At 41.7% G+C, this 22,462-nt stretch overlaps 1 protein-coding gene across 5 annotated transcripts in view; it reads left to right on the top strand.

The window, feature by feature from the left end:
• The window catches only part of LOC124787781, a 340,611-nt gene that overhangs the window by 261,869 nt on the left and 56,280 nt on the right, over nt 1-22,462 (top strand). For all 5 annotated transcript variants that reach the window (XR_007016010.1, XM_047254678.1, XM_047254679.1 and 2 more), the window contains one exon: nt 17,007-17,553. Coding sequence is in view for 4 of the 5 variants with exons in the window: in XM_047254678.1 (XP_047110634.1) it covers nt 17,007-17,553 (547 nt within the window). In the remaining variant the exon portion in view is untranslated. The remainder of the gene's footprint in view (nt 1-17,006; nt 17,554-22,462) is intronic.

The raw sequence follows: 22,462 nt of genomic DNA, 5'->3' as shown, positions 1-22,462 counted from the left end.
GTCTAGGCCTGCCCGATAACGAGATTGGCATGGTGCATTTTTCCTCACTTTTGAGGAGGGTTCACTTCCAGAGAAGACCACAATCATGGTTTACTGTTGTGATGTGAAGCTGTAGTTCCCACCCCCGATGCAAAGCTGTAACTGCCAATGCTTTTGGGCATGTGTCCTCCCATTGTATGTATGAGACTGGTTGTCCGCTTAAAAAAAAACTCACCATGTGCGCTGCCAGTGACAGTTGCAGAAATGAAACTTCCTGGCAGATTAAAACTGTGTGCCCGACCGAGACTCGAACTCGGGACCTTTGCCTTTCGCGGGCAAGTGCTCTACCAACTGAGCTACCGAAGCATGACTCACGCCCGATCCTCACAGCTTTACTTCTGCCAGTATCTCGTCTCCTACCTTCCAAACTTTACAGAAGCTCTCCTGCAAAGCTCTTCTGCCAGTATCTCGTCTCCTACCTTCCAAACTTTACAGAAGCTCTCCTGCGCAGGAGAGCTTCTGTAAAGTTTGGAAGGTAGGAGACGAGATACTGGCAGAAGTAAAGCTGTGAGGACCGGGCATGAGTCGTGCTTCGGTAGCTCAATTGGTAAAGCACTTGCCCGCGAAAGGCAAAGGTCCCGAGTTCGAGTCTCGGTCGGGCACACAGTTTTAATCTGCCAGGAAGTTTCATATCAGCGCACACTCCGCTGCAGAGTGAAAATCTCATTCAGTTTCAGAAATGACCACTCTTCCTGATCCCTGAAATGTGCTACCCTAATTACAGGACACAAAATGCAGAAACTGAATGTCAAAATTTGCCTTCCACATTTTGAAGCTTGGAAAAGATATTGTTGTTTATATCCAGTTTCACTGTGATGAGGTAGTTGGCAGTACCTGGCATTTTTACTCTATTGATGTCGAACTCCGGTAGTTGTGCAAGTAAATTAAACCATGGGAGCGATAGGCTATTTGGCTATCCCCTCTCATCATTCCTGGTGCACCATCTGCCACCTCCCCTGGCTGAAGAAAAGACTTACAACCCAACACCAGCCAGTGGCTGAAGGATCCACAGCTTGTGGGTCCAAGAGCTGCCTGCTCCTTTTATGTTCCAGTGCACATAGCAGTTAAGTCTTCACAAGATTCTTGACTGTGAAAACTGGTGAATGAGAAAACAAAGAAATCTCAGGAGAAGGCTACTCCAGTTACCCCATAGGCACCAGATGGCGCCATGCTGTTGGACTTTCAACTGATATTTGCTGACATTGTTCCACCTACACCAGTGATACAGTGACCCTGGGACATGACCTATCTTCCTGGTCCCTTCATTTCTAACCAAAAAACCATTAATGGGATGATTCAGTGGAAGTGCAATAGATGTTACTGTCACCTTGCAATAGTACAAAAATTGTTTGGTAATGTATTTAAATTTGGGATGTAGAGTTGTACCCTGAATGACGAACCCAGCTTATGTTGCTCCTGTGTTTGTTATTTTGATGTCACTTCTGTCTACAATACAAGTGACATTTATTTAATTACAGTCCCTGTAACGTGAGGTACAACTGGCTCTCTTTACCCCTAATGTCATCAATCGCCTTTATCACAAGCATTGACAAAATTTAGTGAATAATTGAAATTTTGTTTGTAACTTTGCTAGAGTCAACAGGCACACACTGTTTCTACACCTGCGCATTCGGTGATTTTTTGCTGCAATGGTCAGTCGTGTGGCACTTGTTCGTAAAAACCAGGCCCGGTTCCATGAGTTCTGCAGTGTATTTCACTGTCACTTCACTCAGTTGAGCATTAGTCAAATACTACTCATAATATTCACACTTTATGTAACACAGTTACTAAATAATAAATTTTTTGTCATGTGTTCCTACAGAAAATACTTAATTTGGATAAGTCACAAAATAAATCGCAAATTGAAGTTTTTCATTGAAGCACAGCTTTAATTAGGGTTTCAATTCTAGGTAGAATACTGCCCTACTTTTCGTACACAGTCGCACTTCCTATCTTACACACTCTCTGGTGCGTTTTGCATTCAAGTCAGCAGCCGTAACAGCAGACAAAGCTTTCAGCCACAGCCTTTATCAGTAAAAGAGAGACGCACACCATTCACACACACAAGCAAGCACACATGACTGGCAACTTCAGCATCTCGGGCCAGAATGCAATTATCATGTGGGATGCAAGCAGCGATCTGAGGGGGCAGTGAAGGGGAAGGTGTAGTAGTAAATGGTTGGGGAGAGAGACAAAACCTATCTGGTGGAGTGTGCAGTGACTAGACTGCCAGCAGCCAAAGGTTGTGGGGCAGAGAAGTGGGGCAAAAATGATCAAAAAAGAGAGGAGTAAGGTAAGACAGGCAGATGCGTTGGCAGGTGGCTGCAAATGAACTGGGTGGTAGACGAGAATGGGAAGGAGATGATAGGATAGAGGGGCTGGAAACTATTGGGTGGCGGTTGTGGGGACAGTATGTTACTGTAGGTTGAGGCCAGAAAAATTAAGGGGACCGGAGAATGTGTTATAAGGATAACTCCCACCAATGCATTTCAAAAAAGCTTGTGGTGGAGGGAAGGATCCAGATGGCTCGGGTAGTGAAGCAGTATTTTCAGCTGCATGTTGTGCCACAGGGTGGTCTACTTTACTCTTGGCCACAATTTGATGGTGGCCATTCATCCTGGTAGACAGCTGATTGGTGTTGTTGTTGTGTGTTGTGGTCTTCAGTCCTGAGACTGGTTTGATGCATCTCTCCATGCTACTCTATCCTGTGCAAGCTTCTTCATCTCCCAATACCTACTGCAACCTACATCCTTCTGAATCTGCTTAGTGTATTCATCTCTTGGTCTCCCTCTACGATTTTTACCCTCCACGCTGCCCTCCAATACTAAATTGGTGATCCCTCGATGTCTCAGAACATGTCCTACCAACCGATCCCTTCTTCTAGTCAAGTTGTGCCACAAGCTCCTCTTCTCCCCAATTCTATTCAATACCTCCTCATTAGTTATGTGATCTACCCATCTAATCTTCAGCATTCTTCTGTAGCACCACATTTCGAAAGCTTCTATTCTCTTCTTGTCTAAGCTATTTATCGTCCACGTTTCACTTCCATACATGGCTACACCCCATACAAATACTTTCAGAAACGACTTCCTGACGCTTAAATCTATACTCGATGTTAACAAATTTCTCTTCTTAAGAAACGCTTTCCTTGCCAATGCCAGTCTACATTTTATATCCTCTCTACTTCGACCATCATCAGTTATTTTGCTCCCCAAATAGCAAAACTCCTTTACTACTTTAAGTGTCTCATTTCCTAATCTAATACCCTCAGCATCACCCGACTTAATTCGACTACATTCCATTGTCCTCCTTTTGCTTTTGTTGATGTTCATCTTATACCCTCCTTTCAAGACACTGTCCATTCCATTCAACTGCTCTTCCAAGTCCTTTGCTGTCTCTGACAGAATTACAATGTCATCGGCGAACCTAAAAGTTTTTATTTCTTCTCCATGGATTTTAATACCTACTCCAAATTTTTCTTTTGTTTCCTTTACTGCTTGCTCAATATAGAGATTGAATAACATCGGGGAGAGGCTACAACCCTGTCTTACTCCCTTCCCAACCACTGCTTCCCTTTCATACCCCTCTACTCTTATAACTGCCATCTGGTTTCTGTACAAATTATAAATAGCCTTTCGATCTCTGTATTTTACCCCTGCCACCTTCAGAATTTGAAAGAGAGTATTCCTACAAGTGCTAGAAACGTAGGTTTGCCTTTCCTTAATCTTTCTTCTAAGATAAGTCGTAGGGTCAGTATTGCCTCACGTGTTCCAACATTTCTACGGAATCCAAACTGATCTTCCCCGAGGTCAGCTTCTATCAGTTTTTCCAATTGTCTGTAAAGAATTTGCGTTAGTATTTTGCAGCTGTGACTTATTAAACTGATAGTTCGGTAATTTTCACATCTGTCAACGCCTGCTTTCTTTGGGATTGTGATTATTATAATCTTCTTGAAGTCCGAGGGTATTTCACCTGTCTCATACATCTTGATCACCAGATGGTAGAGTTTTGTCAGGACTGGCTCTCCCAAGGTTGTCAGTAGTTCTAATGGAATGTTGTCTACTCCGGGGGCCTTGTTTTGACTCAAGTCTTTCAGTGCTCTGTCAAACTCTTCACGCAATATCATATCTCCCATTTCGTCTTCATCTACATCCTCTTCCATTTCCATAATATTGTCCTCAAGTACATCGCCCTTCATCTACATCTACATCTACATTGATACTCCGCAAGCCACCCAACGGTGTGTGGCGGAGGGCACCTTACGTGCCACTGTCATTACCTCCCTTTCCTGTTCCAGTCGCGTATGGTTCGCGGGAAGAACGACTGTCTGAAAGCCTCCGTGCGCGCTCTAATCTCTCTAATTTTACATTCGTGATCTCCTCGGGAAGTATAAGTAGGGGGAAGCAATATACTCGATACCTCATCCAGAAACGCATCCTCTCGAAACCTGGCGAGCAAACTACATCGCGATGCAGAGCGCCTCTCTTGCAGAGTCTGCCACTTGAGTTTATTAAACATCTCCGTAACGCTATCACGGTTACCAAATAACCCAGTGACGAAACGCGCCGCTCTTCTTTGGATCTTCTCTATCTCCTCTGTTAACCCGACCTGGTACGGATCCCACACTGATGAGCAATACTCAAGTATAGGTCGAACGAGTGTTTTGTAAGCCACCTCCTTTGTTGATGGACTACATTTTCTAAGCACTCTCCCAATGAATCTCAACCTGGTACCCGCCTTACCAACAATTAGTTTTATATGATCATTCCACTTCAAATCGTTCCGTACGCATACTCCCAGATATTTTACAGAAGTAACTGCTACCAGTGTTTGTTCCGCTATCATATAATCATACAATAAAGGATCCTTCTTTCTATGTATTCGCAATACATTACATTTGTCTATGTTAAGGGTCAGTTGCCACTCCCTGCACCAAGTGCCTATCCGCTGCAGATCTTCCTGTATTTCGCTACAATTTTGTAATGCAGCAACTTCTCTGTGTACTACAGCATCATCCGCGAAAAGCCGCATGGAACTTCCGACACTATCTACTAAGTCATTTATATATATTGTGAACAGCAATGGTCCCATAACACTCCCCTGTGGCACGCCAGAGGTTACTTTAACGTCTGTAGACGTCTCTCCATTGATAACAACATGCTGTGTTCTGTTTGCCAAAAACTCCTCAATCCAGCCACACAGCTGGTCTGATATTCCGTAGGCTCTTACTTTGCTTATCAGGCGACAGTGCGGAACTGTATCGAACGCCTTCCGGAAGTCAAGAAAAATAGCATCTACTTGGGAGCCTGTATCTAATATTTTCTGAGTCTCATGAACAAATAAGGCGAGTTGGGTCTCACACGATCGCTGTTTCCGGAATCCATGTTGATTCCTACATAGTAGATTCTGGGTTTCCAGAAATGACATGATACACGAGCAAAAAACATGTTCTAAAATTCTACAAGAGATCGACGTAAGAGATATAGGTCTATAGTTCTGCGCATCTGCTCGACGACCCTTCTTGAAGACTGGGACTATCTGTGCTCTTTTCCAATCATTTGGAACCCTCCGTTCCTCTAGAGACTTGCGGTACACGGCTGTTAGAAGGGGGGCAAGTTCTTTCGCGTACTCTGTGTAGAATCGAATTGGTATCCCGTCAGGTCCAGTGGACTTTCCTCTATTGAGTGATTCCAGTTGCTTTTCTATTCCTTGGACACTTATTTCGATGTCAGCCATTTTTTCGTTTGTGCGAGGATTTAGAGAAGGAACTGCAGTGCGGTCTTCCTCTGTGAAACAGCTTTGGAAAAAGGTGTTTAGTATTTCAGCTTTACGCGTGTCATCCTCTGTTTCAATGCCATCATCATCCCGTAGTGTCTGGATATACTGTTTCGAGCCACTTACTGATTTAACGTAAGACCAGAACTTCCTAGGATTTTCTGTCAAGTCGGTACATAGAATTTTACTTTCGAATTCAATGAACGCTTCACGCATAGCCCTCCTTACGCTAACTTTGACATCGTTTAGCTTCTGTTTGTCTGAGAGGTTTTGGCTGCGTTTAAACTTGGAGTGGAGCTCTCTTTGCTTTCGCAGTAGTTTCCTAACTTTGTTGTTGTACCACGGTGGGTTTTTCCCGTCCCTCACAGTTTTACTTGGCACGTACCTGTCTAAAACGCGTTTTACGATTGCCTTGAACTTTTTCCATAAACACTCAACATTGTCAGTGTCGGAACAGAAATTTTCATTTTGATCTGTTAGGTAGTCTGAAATCTGCCTTCTATTACTCTTGCTAAACAGATAAACCTTCCTCCCTTTTTTTATATTCCTATTAACTTCCATATTCAGGGATGCTGCAACGGCCTTATGATCACTGATTCCCTGTTCTGTACATACAGATTCGAAAAGTTCGGGTCTGTTTGTTATCAGTAGGTCCAAGATGTTATCTCCACGAGTCGGTTCTCTGTTTAATTGCTCGAGGTAATTTTCGGATAGTGCACTCAGTATAATGTCACTCGATGCTCTGTCCCTACCACCCGTCCTAAACATCTGAGTGTCCCAGTCTATATCTGGTAAATTGAAATCTCCACCTAAGACTATAACATGCTGAGAAAATTTATGTGAAATGTATTCCAAATTTTCTCTCAGTTGTTCTGCCACTAATGCTGCTGAGTCGGGAGGTCGGTAAAAGGAGCCAATTATTAACCTAGTTCGGTTGTTTAGTGTAACCTCCAACCATAATAATTCACAGGAACTATCCACTTCTACTTCACTACAGGATAAACTACTACTAACAGCGATGAACACTCCACCACCGGTTGCATGCAATCTATCCTTTCTAAACACCGTCTGTACCTTTGTAAAAATTTCGGCAGAATCTATCTCTGGCTTAAGCCAGCTTTCTGTACCTATAACGATTTCAGCTTCGGTGCTTTCTATCAGCGCTTGAAGTTCCGGTACTTTACCAACGCAGCTTCGACAGTTGACAATTACGATACCGATTGCTGCTTGGTCCCCGCATGTCCTGACTTTGCCCCGCACCCGTTGAGGCTGTTGCCCTTTCTGTACTTGCCCAAGGCCATCTAACCTAAAAAACCGCCCAGCCCACGCCACACAACCCCTGCTACCCGTGTAGCCGCTTGTTGCGTGTAGTGGACTCCTGACCTATCCAGCGGAACCCGAAACCCCACCACCCTATGGCGCAAGTCGAGGAATCTGCAGCCCACACGGTCGCAGAACCGTCTCAGCCTCTGATTCAGACCCTCCACTCGGCTCTGTACCAAAGGTCCGCAGTCAGTCCTGTCGACGATGCTGCAGATGGTGAGCTCTGCTTTCATCCCGCTAGCGAGACTGGCAGTCTTCACCAAATCAGATAGCCGCCGGAAGCCAGAGAGGATTTCCTCCGATCCATAGCGACACACATCATTGGTGCCGACATGAGCGACCACCTGCAGATGGGTGCACCCTGTACCCTTCATGGCATCCGGAAGGACCCTTTCCACATCTGGAATGACTCCCCCCGGTATGCACACGGAGTGCACATTGGTCTTCTTCCCCTCTCTTGCTGCCATTTCCCTAAGGGGCCCCATTACGCGCCTGACGTTGGAGCTCCCAACTACCAGTAAGCCCACCCTCTGCGACTGCCCGGATCTTGCAGACTGAGGGGCAACCTCTGGAACAGGACAAGCAGCCATGTCAGGCCGAAGATCAGTATCAGCCTGAGACAGAGCCTGAAACCGGTTCGTCAGACAAACTGGAGAGGCTTTCCGTTCAGCCCTCCGGAATGTCTTTCGCCCCCTGCCACACCTTGAAACGACCTCCCACTCTACCACAGGTGAGGGATCAGCCTCAATGCGGGCAGCATCCCGGGCAACCACAGTCGTAGTCCGATCAGGGGATGCGTGGGACGAGCTGGCCGTCCCCGACAAACCCCCATCCCGACCCCCACAGTGATGCCCATTGGCCCTTGTATAGGCCCTCTGTATACTCCTTCCACCTTTCTGCTTTCCCTTCTTTGCTTAGAACTGGGTTTCCATCTGAGCTCTTGATATTCATACAAGTGGTTCTCTTTTCTCCAAAGGTCTCTTTAATTTTCCTGTAGGCAGTATCAATCTTACCCCTAGTGAGATAAGCCTCTACATCCTTACATTTGTCCTCTAGCCATCCCTGCTTAGCCATTTTGCACTTTCTGTCGATATCATTTTTGAGACGTTTGTATTCCTTTTTGCCTGCTTCATTTACTGCGTTTTTATATTTTCTCCTTTCATCAATTAAATTCAATATTTCTTCTGTTACCCAAGGGTTTCTACTAGCCCTCGTCTTTTTACCTATTTGATCCTCTGCTGCCTTCACTACTTCATCCCTCAAAGCTACCCTCTTTCTTCTTCTACTGTATTTCTTTCCCCCATTCTTGTCAATTGTTCCCTTATGTTCTCCCTGAAACTGTGTACAATCTCTGGTTCTTTCAGTTTATCCAGGTCCCATCTCCTTAAATTCCTGATTGGTAGCCATACCAATATAAAAAGCTGAACAATAATTGTAGCAGAGCTGCCAAATGACATGGCTACTTTCACAGGTGGCCTGGCCCCTGATGGGGTAGGATAAACTTGTGACAGGACTGGAATAGGAAGTCTGATTAGGTGGATTTGACAGGTTTTGCACCTGGTTCTTCCAGAGGGATATGATCCTTGTGGTAAGGGGTAGGGATTGGGAGTGGCATAGGGATGGACTAGGATATTGTGGAGGTCGAGTGGGCAATGGGAAACCCCTTTAGGAAATGTGGGAAGTATCTCAGGTAGGATGTCCCTCATTTCAGGGCATGATGATAGGTAACCAAAGCCCTGGTTATTTTTACATAGCTTTTATTATTGGATACAATTTAATATATTTGGAAAATAGACCCACTGCCACAAATATATAATCAAAATCTCCCGTTGTGTTGGGTAGTGGATCGCAAATGTACAAGGCCACATTTTCTAATACTTTCTTGGGTTTTATTGTCTGCATTGGTCTTCGACTGGTTGCATTTGTCACTTTTAACTTTTAATGATGGCATGATTTTACCCTTTGCATACCCCAAAGGCCCATGTTGCTGAGCATTAGACACTCCAACATTTTTTTTGGTACATTTCTTTGCCCCATAGTGACCATATGCTAGGTGAAAATAATCAGTTGTCATCTCCATATGCTATAAGACCACTTACCATATTCCCGGACAACTTCTCTTCTTTTTGTGTAATATCTCTTCATAAATTACATAGGAGCCTATGTCCCCAGCATCTACATCCTCGCTGGCCGAAGTGGTCGTGCGGTTAAAGGCGCTGCAGTCTGGAACCGCAAGACTGCTACGGTCGCAGTTTCAAATCCTGCCTCGGGCATGGATGTTTGTGATGTCCTTAGGTTAGTTAGGTTTAACTAGTTCTAAGTTCTAGGGGACTAATGACCTCAGCAGTTGAGTCCCATAGTGCTCAGAGCCATTTGAACCATCTACATCCTCAAATTTGACTTTAACTTACTTGAGTATCTCATCTGCATTCTGGTGCTTCTTTTTTTCTTTTCTTGTAAGTTTTATAAATAATTTATTTCGCAGGCCACAACATTATCCCTCACCTTTTAAGATGTTTCACTGCACTCTGACAGTTGTGATGCAGCATCAGGTACTGCATGCTCTGCGCTCTTGATGTATCTGATATCCATGTTGAATTACTGTAAAAACAGAGACCATCAAGCCAGTTTGTTATGTTATAATTGACAGTACTTCAGGAGACTTGGGCTCTATGATCATTGTGGATAATGGTTTTGTTCCTCCACAAGAACCTTAGACTAAGGCAAGGGCCTCTTTTTCGGATACCATATAATTACATTTGTATTTGTTGAGGGTCCAGCTTGGCAATTTGCCAATCAGTGTTTTCTCCCTCAGCCTGTATCATCTGAAAAATTGACACCCCCAAGCCTCAGTCTATCATCTGAGCCCATTATCATTACTGTCATTGTGTAGACTTTCCTTTCCTATACTGATAGACTTCACCAGCGGGAAGAACATGATAATAAAAAGCACCTATCACCCAAGGAAAGATATTAAGAAATGTACATGGGTATCACCAGATGGAAACACAAGAAACCAAATAGATCAGGCACTCATAGACAAAAGGCGTACATCAGATATTATGGAAGTTAGCAGCTGCAGAGGGGCAGATGGAGACACAGACCACGACTTAGTACGAATTAGATATTGGCAGAAGATAGATTTGGTAAGATAAGAATGAAACACAGTATACAAAGACTCCAAACAAAGGAAACACAGGAAGAATATGGGAAGAAACTAGAAGAGATGTTGGAAGCAGGGAGAAACACAGGGAATGAAGATAATGTGGAAACTAAACGGGAGTCGTTGAGAACTGACATTAGTGTAGCTGCAGAAGAGATACTGGGGAGAGTACAATGCAAAAGGGTGCTTAAGTGATTCGATGAGGAATACTTAACGGTAATACATGAGAGAAATGAAGTGAGACGGAGAATGTTGCAAAGGAACACAGGTTAGCGGCAGAAGAATACAGAGGAAAGAGCAAAAGAGTGGATAAGTTTTGTAGGCTAAAGAAAAGGCGCATGAAAGGAGAAAAATAGAGCAACTGAACGAAATGCGAGACAATAAAGAGATCAGAAGGTTCTATGAAAGAACAAGAGATTTGAATAAAGGTTTCCAACCTTGATATATAAGGACGGAAATCTAATTCGAGATAAAAGCAAAGTCCTAGAAGGGTGGCAAAAGTATTTTACTGAACTGCTTGACGGGAGAGAAGGGGATAAAGAAGAAGGAACTGTGATTGAGAATGAAAGGGAACAGGACTTGAAATTGGAATTAGAGTGAGATGTAGAGAATCGGGAAGAGGAAGTAGTACCAGAGCCAGAGGAAGTAAAGAATGCTATCAAGAGCCTAAAAAATAATAAAGCAGCAGGAGAAGACAACATAGAGGCCGAATTATTAAAATATGGGGGAAAGAAAATGGAGGAGGCAGTCCATGAATTGATAAAGGAAATTTAGATAAAGGAGGTAGTGCCTAAGGATTGGAACGTGGGAATTATATGCCCATTACATAAAAAAGGCAACAAGTCACAATGCAGTAATTATCGTGCACTCTCTTGGACGTAACATATAAGATATTTAGTAAAATTTTAGCTTCCAGTCTTGAAGGGATGATAGAAGGGATATTGGGGGGACTATCAGGCTGGATTTAGGAGGAACAGATCCATGATGGATCAGTTATTTTTATTAAGACAAGTGCTAGAGAAGTTTTATGAGTATGACAAGTAACTACATCAGTTGTACATTTATTTTAAGCAAGCATATGACAACCTACACATGAAGAAAATTATATAGATCATGAAAGAATTTAGAATCCCACTAAAACTGGTCGATTTAATGGAAATGACAATGAAAGCAACAGTGTGTAAAGTAAGAGTAGAGCAAGAACTGTCTGGTGAATTCCAGGTACAGAGGGGGCTACGACAGGGCGATGTGATCTCTGCAATGCTATTTAATTTAGTTTTAGAAAAGGTGATGCAGCAAATGCCGATAAGCCCAGGAGGAACAATACTTAAATCAGCAAGTTCAAGTGGTAGCATATGCGGATGACGTAGCATTAATGGCAAGGGATGTAAGAAATGTAAGGGCACTATAGGAGAACTACGATACGTTAGAGGAAGCAGCAAGAGAAGTAGGTTTAGAAGTAAACATAAACAAAACAAAGTATATGGTGATGGGGGAGCCCAATATAAACGGACAAAAGAATTCAATAGTAATGAATGGGAAAAAATATGAAAGAGTGAAAACATTTAAATATTTAGGTTCTGTAATAATGGAGGACAATAAAGTAGCAGTATAAATTCAAGATAGGATAGCGAGTGGAAATCGTTGCTATTTTGCCTTGCAGAATGTACTTAATTCCAGGAATGTTAGTAGGAATACAAAAATCAAAGTATACATGACCATAAAAGACCTATAGTAATATATGGATCAGAAGGCTGGTTATTGACATTGAAGGAGGAGAACTGGTTATTGAGATTGGAAAGAAAGATACTGAGAAGGATTTTTGGAGCAGTGAGAGAGGAAGATGACTGAAGAGTAAGGACAAATGTAGAACTACAAACACTTTTTGGACAGATGGATATTGTTGTTAAAATTAAGCAGGGAAGAATGAGATGGGCAGGACACGTACAGAGAATGCCAGAAACTTGGAGTGTCAAGAAAGTTTTTCTGGGAAAACCTGGCGGGAGAAGGAGAAGAGAGAGACCCAGGAAAAGGTGGCTGGTTGATATGGAAGAAGATCTAAAGGTGATGGGAATAATAAATTGGAGAAGGAAGGCAATGGACAGAGAAGAATGGAGGCAGGTGGTACAGGAGACCAAGGTTATTCAAGGACTCTAGAGCCAATCAAGAAGAAGAAGAAGCCACAGTCTAACTGACCATAGCCAAAGAGTATGGTTAACTGGAGCCTGGATACCACAACTTAATATACTCAGCTAGACTTACTTTCAGCTTCTTAAATGCCGCATCACATTTGTCAGCCCTTACAATTGTGCCCCTTTTATTCAGTAGACTATTTTTCTCTGAGTCGAAACAAGGCCCCCGGAGCAGACAACATTCCATTAGAACTACTGACAGCCTTGGGAGAGCCAGTCCTGACAAAACTCTACCATCTGGTGAGCAAGATGTATGAGACAGGTGAAATACCCTCAGACTTCAAGAAGAATATAATAATTCCAACCCCAAATAAAACAGGTGTTGACAGATGTAAAAATTACCAAACTATCAGTTTAATAAGTCACAGCTGCGAAATACTAATGCAAATTCTTTACAGACGAATGGAAAAACTTATAGAAGCTGACCTCGGGGAAGATCAGTTTGGATTCCGTAGAAATGTTGGAACACGTAAGGCAATACTGATCCTACGACTTATCTTAGAAAAAAGATTAAGGAAAGGCAAACCTACGTTTCTAGCATTTGTAGGCTTAGAGAAAGCTTTTGACAATGTTGATTGGAATACTCTCTTTCAAATTCTGAAGGTGGCAGGGGTAAAATACAGGGAGCGAAAGGCTATTTATAATTTGTACAGAAACCAGATGGCAGGGGTATGAAAGGGAAGCAGTAGTGGGGAAGGGAGTGAGACAGGGTTGTAGCCTATCGCTTATGTTATTCAATCTGTATATTGAGCAAGCAATAAAGGAAACAAAAGAAAATTTCGGAGCAGGTATTAAAATCCATGGAGAAGAAATTAAAACTTTGAGGTTCGCTGATGATATTGTAATTCTGTCAGAGACAGCAAAGGACTTGGAAGAGCAGTTGAACAGAATGGACAGTGTCTTGAAAGGAGGGTATAAGATGAACATCAACAAAAGCAAAAGGAGGATAATGGAATGTAGTCGAATTAAGTCGGGTGATGCTGAGGGTATTAGATTAGGGAGCAAAATAACTGATAATGGTCGAAGTAGAGAGGATATAAACTGTAGACTGGCAATGGCAAGGAAAGTGATTCTGAAGAAGAAAAATTTGTTAACATCGAGTATAGATTTAAATGTCAGGAAGTCGTTTCTGAAAGTATTTGTATGGAGTGTAGCCGTGTATGGAAGTGACACGTGGACGATAAATAGCTTAGACAAGAAGAGGATAGAAGCTTTCGAAATGTGGTGCTACAGAAGAATGCTGAAGATTAGATGGGTAGATCACATAACTAATGAGGAGGTATTGAATAGAATTGGGGAGAAGAGGAGCTTGTGGCACAACTTGACTAGAAGAAGGGATTGGTTGGTAGGACATGTTCTGAGACATCGAGGGATCACCAATTTAGTATTGGAGGGCTGCGTGGAGGGTAAAAATCGTAGAGGGAGACCAAGAGATGAATACACTAAGCAGATTCAGAAGGATGTAGGCTGCAGTAGGTACTGGGAGATGAAGAAGCTTGCACAGGATAGAGTAGCATGGAGAGCTGATCAACCCAGTCTCAGGACTGAAGACCACAACAACAACAACAACATTTTTCTCCTGCGTTGGAATTTAACTGCTCCCCCCAACTCTCCCCTCATTGGGAAGTACCATATTGTCTGGTAGGGGCCTTCTAATTGAATAGCTCTCTTCCTGTCTTTTCCCCCAATGTCAATGATTCACTGCAATGGTCGCTACATGATGATTTTGATGGTAGCAGCCACTTTCCAATGCTCCTGATTCTTCTTCGTCATTGCCTAACAGATCATTTACCATTTTGAGCTCTTTGAAGGGTCAGCTGGCACTTGTATATCTCTGCTACCACTTCATGCACTCTCTGTCAGATAGCATCAATGATGTTGTGAGTGACATGTCCTAACCTTGAACTGCTATTCCCATTTCTACAGGCCCTCACTGCCACCAGCCAGTGCAGAGGTTGACCAAAGGCACTGCAGCAATATTCATGATCGTTTAAGGGCACTGCAGTATGAGTGGATAATGAGAAAGTTGAAGATATATCCCTATCGTTCATCTCCACCACTCTGAATTATACAACAACCTGTCACTGACTGAGAACTGCCCAATTCTAATGGGACAAAACCCGCAGCCATCAGCATCTACCGATTGGTTAGCCTCACCAACATGCTCTGCAAATTGGTTGAAAAGATTATAGCATGATGATTATCTTGGCTTTTCCTGTTGTGAAGCCTCTCACCCACTATCAGTGTAGTTTCTGGAAGGGACAATCCACAGATGACCATCTGATTAGATGGGAAACAGCAATCCGAAAGGCTTTTTCTAAATGCCAACACATCATTGCAGTTGTCTTTTTACCTACGTAAGGTATATGACACAATGTGGGATTTACTTACTCTCCATACCTGGGGCTCCATATTGAATTTTTGTTGGTTTATTCGTGTCAGGGTTGGTATATCACTCGGCTCCCCACAGTTCTAAGAGAACAGTGCCCTTCAGGGCTCCATGCTGAGTGTGACATTCTTCCTCATTGCTATTATTAGGCTAGTCACATCTGCCAGACCAGTGGTGACAGTTGCACTGTGTTGATGGTTTTTGCTTTTGGTATAGTTCCCAATGTGTAGCCTCGGCCGATCACCAGCTCCATGGGTCTCAGCTTGGACCTTTTGCTGTAGCTTTCAGTTCTCTCCCTATAAAACACTGTTCATACACTCAGGTGAGATTACCAGTGGGAATGTGCCTGGAACAAGGCTCTCTGATGGGAACTCCTAACCCTGTAAGAATGTGTATTTCATATTTTCCTGCGTCACTGTTGATGTTGAACCTCAAATGCACACATTTTTCCTTCCCTATCAAAAAATCAGTAATAAGAATTTTGTTTGGATGAAAATGCTTTACATCTTTGGCTTAATGACTTCCTTAACTATAAACCATATTGTCAGACTTGTAGGTAAATATATTGTTGATTATTATGTTCTCAGTTATGATTATCTATGATTTATCATGGAAAAGAAAAAAGAAAGAAAAACAAAACCATATGAAGAGTGCTACAAACTTAAATTCCATTCTGATCCAAATGAATTAATCACATGTTTTATGTAGTTCTGATCTAGAAAGGGAGAGAGTCTACATGGAGTCTTGTATTGTAAACATATAGCATTTTAGAGCCCCCATAAAGAACACCCAGTTAAAAAATTATTTGGTGCCACCCAGTAAACACTCTAATTATGTTGTCACATAGGAACTTAAAAATTATGTCAGGTGAAGCAGGAACCTATAGGAAAACTAATGAAGTGACAATAATGTAGCAATGAGTGGAAAACCTGAACACTCATGGATTGATTTTGTATATTATGAATAATATAAAGTTTTGTATCAAGAAAATGATCTCCGGAAGGAAATCATATAGAGTAACCAAAAAATTGAGCTCAGAATGACATGAAAATATTAAATCAGTGAATCACTTTAGTGCTAGTTCAATTCCAGCTTCTGCTATCATAAAAGGAGAAGCGTGTGCGCCGACAATGTGTCACTCTCCTTGTGGAACTTACTGTTGTAGTGTTGTCTGACAATCATAAAAAATGCAGACATGCACAAAGTTTTTCACTTTTGTAATTGATTAAATCTTTTTCTCTGCATGCTGCATAGTACATTAATTAGCAAAACAACATGGAGCTCAATGACAAGAAGTGCTAAAACAATAAAATTAGCTTGAAATGAGATTTACACACTGCACCAACTTCTTAGGATATGAAGGTGACAAAACGGATGCACAAGCTGTAATGGAGTAGTGGGGGTGGGGGGTGCTATTCATATGCTGCTGATAGGGGGGTGCTATTCATATGCTGCTGATCCAGGATGCCAAACGAAAATGTTTTAACAGCAGGTTAATAATGATAAATAAATTATTATTAATTCATCACGATACTCTCGCCACACCTTTCCTCTTTCATCTCTCAAAAAAGTCATCTTCCTGATCTCTGTAAATATTAGTGTGAAAATACCTATTATGCAAAAGGGCAGGTAATACATTATTTTATGCATGACTGTTACATGCCTGATGCAAGAGTGCAGATATGCAGAATGTCGAGGAAAGTATTTCCTATTTACACACATGTGAAAGGTCTGAACGTGTCTCCCAACTACAATATCAGTGGACCGCTGGGATAAATGAGCTAAAAGCGAATGGGACAAGAGGGTAGAGGCAGCCAGAGGACAATTCTAACAGAAATTGGGGCTGTGTATGATGGCCGGACACCATTTTTGATTGCTCCCGCTTTATTAGTGTCTGTAGCTATTATGTATCTACAGGCTGCTTAACACCCCATGTGTGTGATAGATTGTCTTCGCCTGTAGCAATTAAAAGATTATTGAAATAAAAGCTTTTCTCATCTGTATTTTTAATTTATTTTAAAATGTTTTATATGTATTGTTCTTTGTGGTGATGTAATGTAGGTGACTGATTTACATTTGAATTAAGTTGATTTGCATTTTTTGAATTGTTTAATTATTTTTACAGGCTGTGAAAAGTGACAGAGTGCAAAGTGCAGGTGACAAGAAAAAATGTGAGATGTTGAACAAGCCGGAAGCAGTACCACCAAAAAGCATAAAAAATGCAGTCAACTCAACACGAAAGAAAGAATTAGTTTATAGAAACGTAAAGAAAAGTAAAAAAGAACGGCAGCCATCTATACCTGACACAGACAAAGTTGTGAATAGTGATCCTTTAGATCGCAATAACTGTCCAGAAAATCAATTTGAAAACCCAATTCATTTTACAAATTCAGAAAGGAGAGTTCTGAAGAGTGGAAACAAACAAATCAATGCACAAAAAGAAAGTTCTAATGCCATAATGTACAAGAACAAGAATGATGGTGTTGGTAAGAATGAAGTTTCTCATAGTATCCACTCAATTAATAAAATCAATAAAGGAAATTTAAAGCCAAATACTACAGTCCCAGTATTAGGCAAAGATAGTAAAGATTCCACCAATGACAAAAATAGTAAGCACACTGCCAAGAAAACTAAAAATATGAAAACAAGTGATATGGGCTATGATTTTACAGGTAAGATGATTGATTCAGTATCATAACTACATGTTAAAGGATGTAAAATATACACTGGTGTCCAAAATTAAATCAACAAACTGTTATTTCCCTGACCTTCTCCAATTCACAGTAAAATCACACAAACTGTCAAACAGATGTCCTTACGATCGTGTTCTGTATGGAAGATGGCATTCCGGTCAACTGACAACTGTGCCAACAGTGATGTCAGGACACCTATGAAACAAGGCAGTGTTCTTCAGGTAGCCCCACAGCCACAATCACTTTGTAAACAGTTACAGGTGCTGCAGTATGGCTGTGCAGGAATGGCTCTGTTAGGAGTGGCTAAGTTGGTGAGCAAATATGTTGAAAAAAATTATAAATCAGACGCTGCAATATGGTTGTGCAGGAATGGCTCTGTTAGGAATGGCTAAGGCGGTGGGCGAATATGTTGAAAAAAATTATTCTGACACCTTTTTTTGGAAATGAGGCCATTTATTGGCAGAAAAATGAACAGATGCGAATTCAAATGGGCAACATGAGTCAGGCCTGGGAAGGCGAGGATGAGCCAAGACATAGTGAACATAGTTCACAGCAAACTTAGACGAAGTTAAAGAAAAGTGATGGCTGCCATTTGGACAAGTCCGGATGGCGTGGCATCTACAGAAACAAAGTCCTTGGCGTCGCAGCACCGGGAAGAGAAGATAATGTTCACTGCCACAGGACGCGCGGCAGAGAGAGCATTTTCGGCCGACAGGCAGCAGAGTACCTCCATCACGGCCACGCAATTTCCTCCGCCCTGATTGGCTAGGAGCCGAGAAAACCGTGGGGGTGGCTTGGAAAGTTCTGAAGCTTAGCTCGGTCAGCTTTGCCTAAGCGGCGTTACCTTGTCAACACACGAGGGAGGTGCGTGATCGAGATTGCCCACCTCGATGCTGACTTGCTGCTGCCAGATCATGGGAAGAGAAAATTACAGGCAGCTGAAGCTACCGGCTAATGCTCGACCATAACAAGAGAATTAAATAAACCTTTTGAAATAAATTAAAGACAGAATCCCCTACTATCTGGCTCAACCTTACATGGCACAGAGAAGGTATCTGCCAGATGCTAAGTGGTGGAAGGCCATAGAAAGAACAGAAGCAGGACAGTAGCAAACTGATTTGTCTCAGTGGCTTAATGTGAAGTCTTCTTTTGTTTTCCGGATGTGCTGACAGTTTATAGAAACCGAAACTGTATCCCGAAGACAAGGGTAGGGCTGACCACGTGTGACAGGAGAGAGGATTATTATTTGGCTGTAAGGGCACAATAGTAGCACCTTAGTAGTGCACGGCAACTGGCATGTGAGCTCACAGCAGCTGCTGGATGTGTTGTATCGAGGCAAACGGTGTGCCGAAGAGTTTGGCAGAGTGGCCTTTATTGTTGGTGACCTGCTGTATGTCCACCTCTGACGCGTCTTCACAGAAGGGAACATCTAGATGGTAGTCTCATCATGCCATCTGGACTGTTGAACAGTGGGCCCTGTTGCTGTCACAGATGAGTCCCAGTTTAGTCTGGAGAGTGATTCTCCATGGATTCACATCTGGAGGGAACATGGAACATGATTTCGGGACCCAAATATTACGGAAAGAGACCAATATCGTGGAGGATCCCTAATGATGTTGGCAGGGATTATGTTTACCACTCGAACCCCTCTTCATGAAATTGTATGGGTTAATTGGCAAGGATTAATTGCTGTCGGGTATCATGACAAGATCTTAGGACCTCATCTGCAGTTGTTGCGGGGTGCTTTGTGCCCACATTTCATATTGATGGACAATAATGCTTGACCCCATAGAGATGGTTGATTGATGTTTTCTTGAAAACGGAAGGTATTGCATGAATGGTTGGCCTGTTCACTCTCCCAATTTGAATCCCATACAGCTTGTCTGGGATTCACTATGGAGACGTCTTGCATCACATCAGCATCCACCAACTGCTCTCCAAGACTGCGAGCAGCTCTGCAGGAGAATGAGCATTATTGCCTCAACTTGAGACTGATATCATTCACAGCATGCCCCATCATTATCAGGCCTGTATTGCTGCTAGAGGTGGTCACAATCCATATTGAGTGAATTAACCAGTTGTTGGAATGTGTGTGCAAATCCGTTAAGTTGGAAAAAACGAAGAACATTTTTGTCTACAATTATACGTGTTGCAGTTGTTTACATTACGCATTCTTAAATTGTTTCTGCTTTACTATGACCTGTTTACACTATTTTGTGGCAAAATAAATGCAACCTTGCAAAATTTCCATTTGTTATTTTAATTTTGGGCACAAGTGTATCTGCACTAACATTTATATTTTGGGTTCTTAAGTCTAAACAAAAACATTTTAATGACAGTGATTAAAACATTCTCTATTTTTAGCTTTCTGTTTGTCTATTTGTAAGAAATTCTCTGCTAGGTCTATGGACTTTCAGACAAAGTTCAGAGATTAAAGTAAAAGATGTGAAAGACATACTAATAGATGCTTGTACTTCAATGTCTTCAACTGCCATTCATATCCAAACAAATGTTCAGTAAAAACAATAGCACTATATGGACTGCAGCCAATAGTTTAAGTTTGTGCATTAAATACTGTACCACAGTGTGCACTCAAGACAATGAGCTTTTTTGAAAAATTATTTTTTGAAAGCAGCATTATGCAGTCTTCTTATATGTGGATCTTTTCTATGGCGTATAGGTCCGTGATCCTCTGAGAGCCTACTGCAATGTTTCTCTTGGTAGAATCTTGTATAATATACTCTTTCAAACTCTGAAGGCAGGATGTGACTCATCATTTACATACCATGTTTCACAGACTGTACGAGGGGCGTTTGAAAAGTCTGTGCAAAGTCCGAGAGATGGCACCACCGGCATGTATCGAGGTCATGTTTAGTTAGTAGCATCTTTGGAAAGAATGCACACCAAGTTTCAGACATATTGGTCAATTTCTTTGTGTTTGTCATTCATGTGAATCTAGGAAGTCTAGTGATTATCAAAATATGGACGAAGAAGAATTTCCTGTGGTGATTAAATATTACTTTATGAAATGCAGAAAACCTCAGGAGACTAAAGAGAAGCTTGATAAACATTATGGTGACACTGCACCTTTGATTAGAACAGTTTATGAGTAGTTTCAAAATTTTCGGAGTGGCCATATGGGCGCAAGTGATGCTGAACGTTCTGGACACCCTGTGGAGGTTACGACTCCAGAAATCATTGATAAAATCCATGATACGGTGATGGATGACAGAAGAGTTAAGAGTGTGTGATTGCTAGTGCTGTGGGCTTCTCGAATGAATGGGTACATAATATTTTGCATAAATATTTGGACATGAGAAAGCTATCTGCAAGATGGGTTCCGTGATTCCTCACACTTGACCAAAAGCAGAAGCGTGTGAAGTGTTGCAAAGATGGTTTGCAGCTGTTCAGGAAGAATCTGCAGGACTTTAAGCATCGTTTCGTCACTGTGGATGAAATATGGTATTACAGGTGCATATTATTAATTGTTATTGGACCGTTTGAAAACTGAGCTGCAAGAAAAATGCCAGCAATTGGACCACAAAAAAGTCCTTTTCCATCACGACAATGCACCAGCACACACCTCAGCAGTTGTGGTTGCAAAATTAATGGAAATAGGATTCCAACTCATTTTGCATCCCCTCTATTCTCCAGACTTGGTTCCCTCGGACTACTATTTGTACCCCAATTTGAAGAAATGGCTGGCAGAACAAAGATTTTATTCAAATGAGGAGGTGATTGCAGCAACTAATAGCTATTTTACAGGCTTGGAAGTTCCTATTATTCGGAAGGGATCAACAAATTAGAACAGTGTTGGATGAAGTGTATAAGTCTAAAAGGAGACTATGTCAAAAAATAAATACGATTTACCCCAAACGCATAAGTAGTTTTTCTTTTTTGCATGGACTTTTCAAACGCCCTTCATAAAATGCACCTTAATTTTTGAGCAGTTTTTTTAATAACATTTTTACCATTTTTATCATTAGATTGCAAAGCCAGACAAAAAAAAAAAAAAAAGAATTCTTAGTGTATAAAAGTGAACTGGCCTTTAAAATCACTGAAAATCATCATCTGAACTTTCCTCTTCTTCTTCTTCTTCTTCTTCTTCTTCTTCTTCTTCTTCATCATCATCATTTTCATCATCATTTTCCTCTTCGTAAATAAGATGTCTTCACTGCCATCGAGAGTGTTACTTATGCTGCACTTCTTGAAAGATTTAGCAATAACAACTTCTCTCACTCTAGTCGACGACTGTTTTATCCACTGACACACTTGTTTGATTGTAGGTAATTTTAAAGCTCCCTTCAGTCGTGAATTCATTTTGGGGGTTCATCCATCATCCATTTGTTCCTGTTCTCTCCCATACACACCTTAAATGGTTTATTTATTGAGACTTCAAGAGGTAGCAGATTTGAAGTAGGTCCTCCCAGAATAACAATAAGCTGTGTGTTTCTCTGTCTCAATTTCTCTACACACCTTAAATGGTTTATTTATTGAGACTTCAAGAGGTAGCAGATTTGAAGTAGGTCCTCCCAGAATAACAATAAGCTGTGTGTTTCTCTGTCTCAATTTCTCTTTCACAGAATTTTTTTAAATGACTACTTAACTATTCAAGCAGAAGAAGAGAACTCTTCAATAAAGCACCTTTCCTTTTCTCCCACAGTTTGTTAGTCCATAATTCCATACCAGCCTTGTCCATCCAACCCTTGTCATGTATGTGGACAATACCACCTTGTGCTACTTCAGAGGATTTTCACATTGTTTTGTGTTTGAAAATGATCATTTGTTTAAGTTTAGTACCATCAGTGTAGTGTATTTTTTCACATCCACTTGCTTTTTTAGTTACAGTTTTAGCATCTTTCATGCTAACAGTTTTGTTACTCAGCAC

The sequence above is a fragment of the Schistocerca piceifrons genome, chromosome 3, assembly GCF_021461385.2.
Source record: "Schistocerca piceifrons isolate TAMUIC-IGC-003096 chromosome 3, iqSchPice1.1, whole genome shotgun sequence".
Lineage (NCBI taxonomy): Eukaryota > Metazoa > Arthropoda > Insecta > Orthoptera > Acrididae > Schistocerca > Schistocerca piceifrons.
The sequence above is the reverse complement of the archived record's forward strand: the minus strand, read 5'-3'. Positions and strand labels throughout refer to the sequence as shown.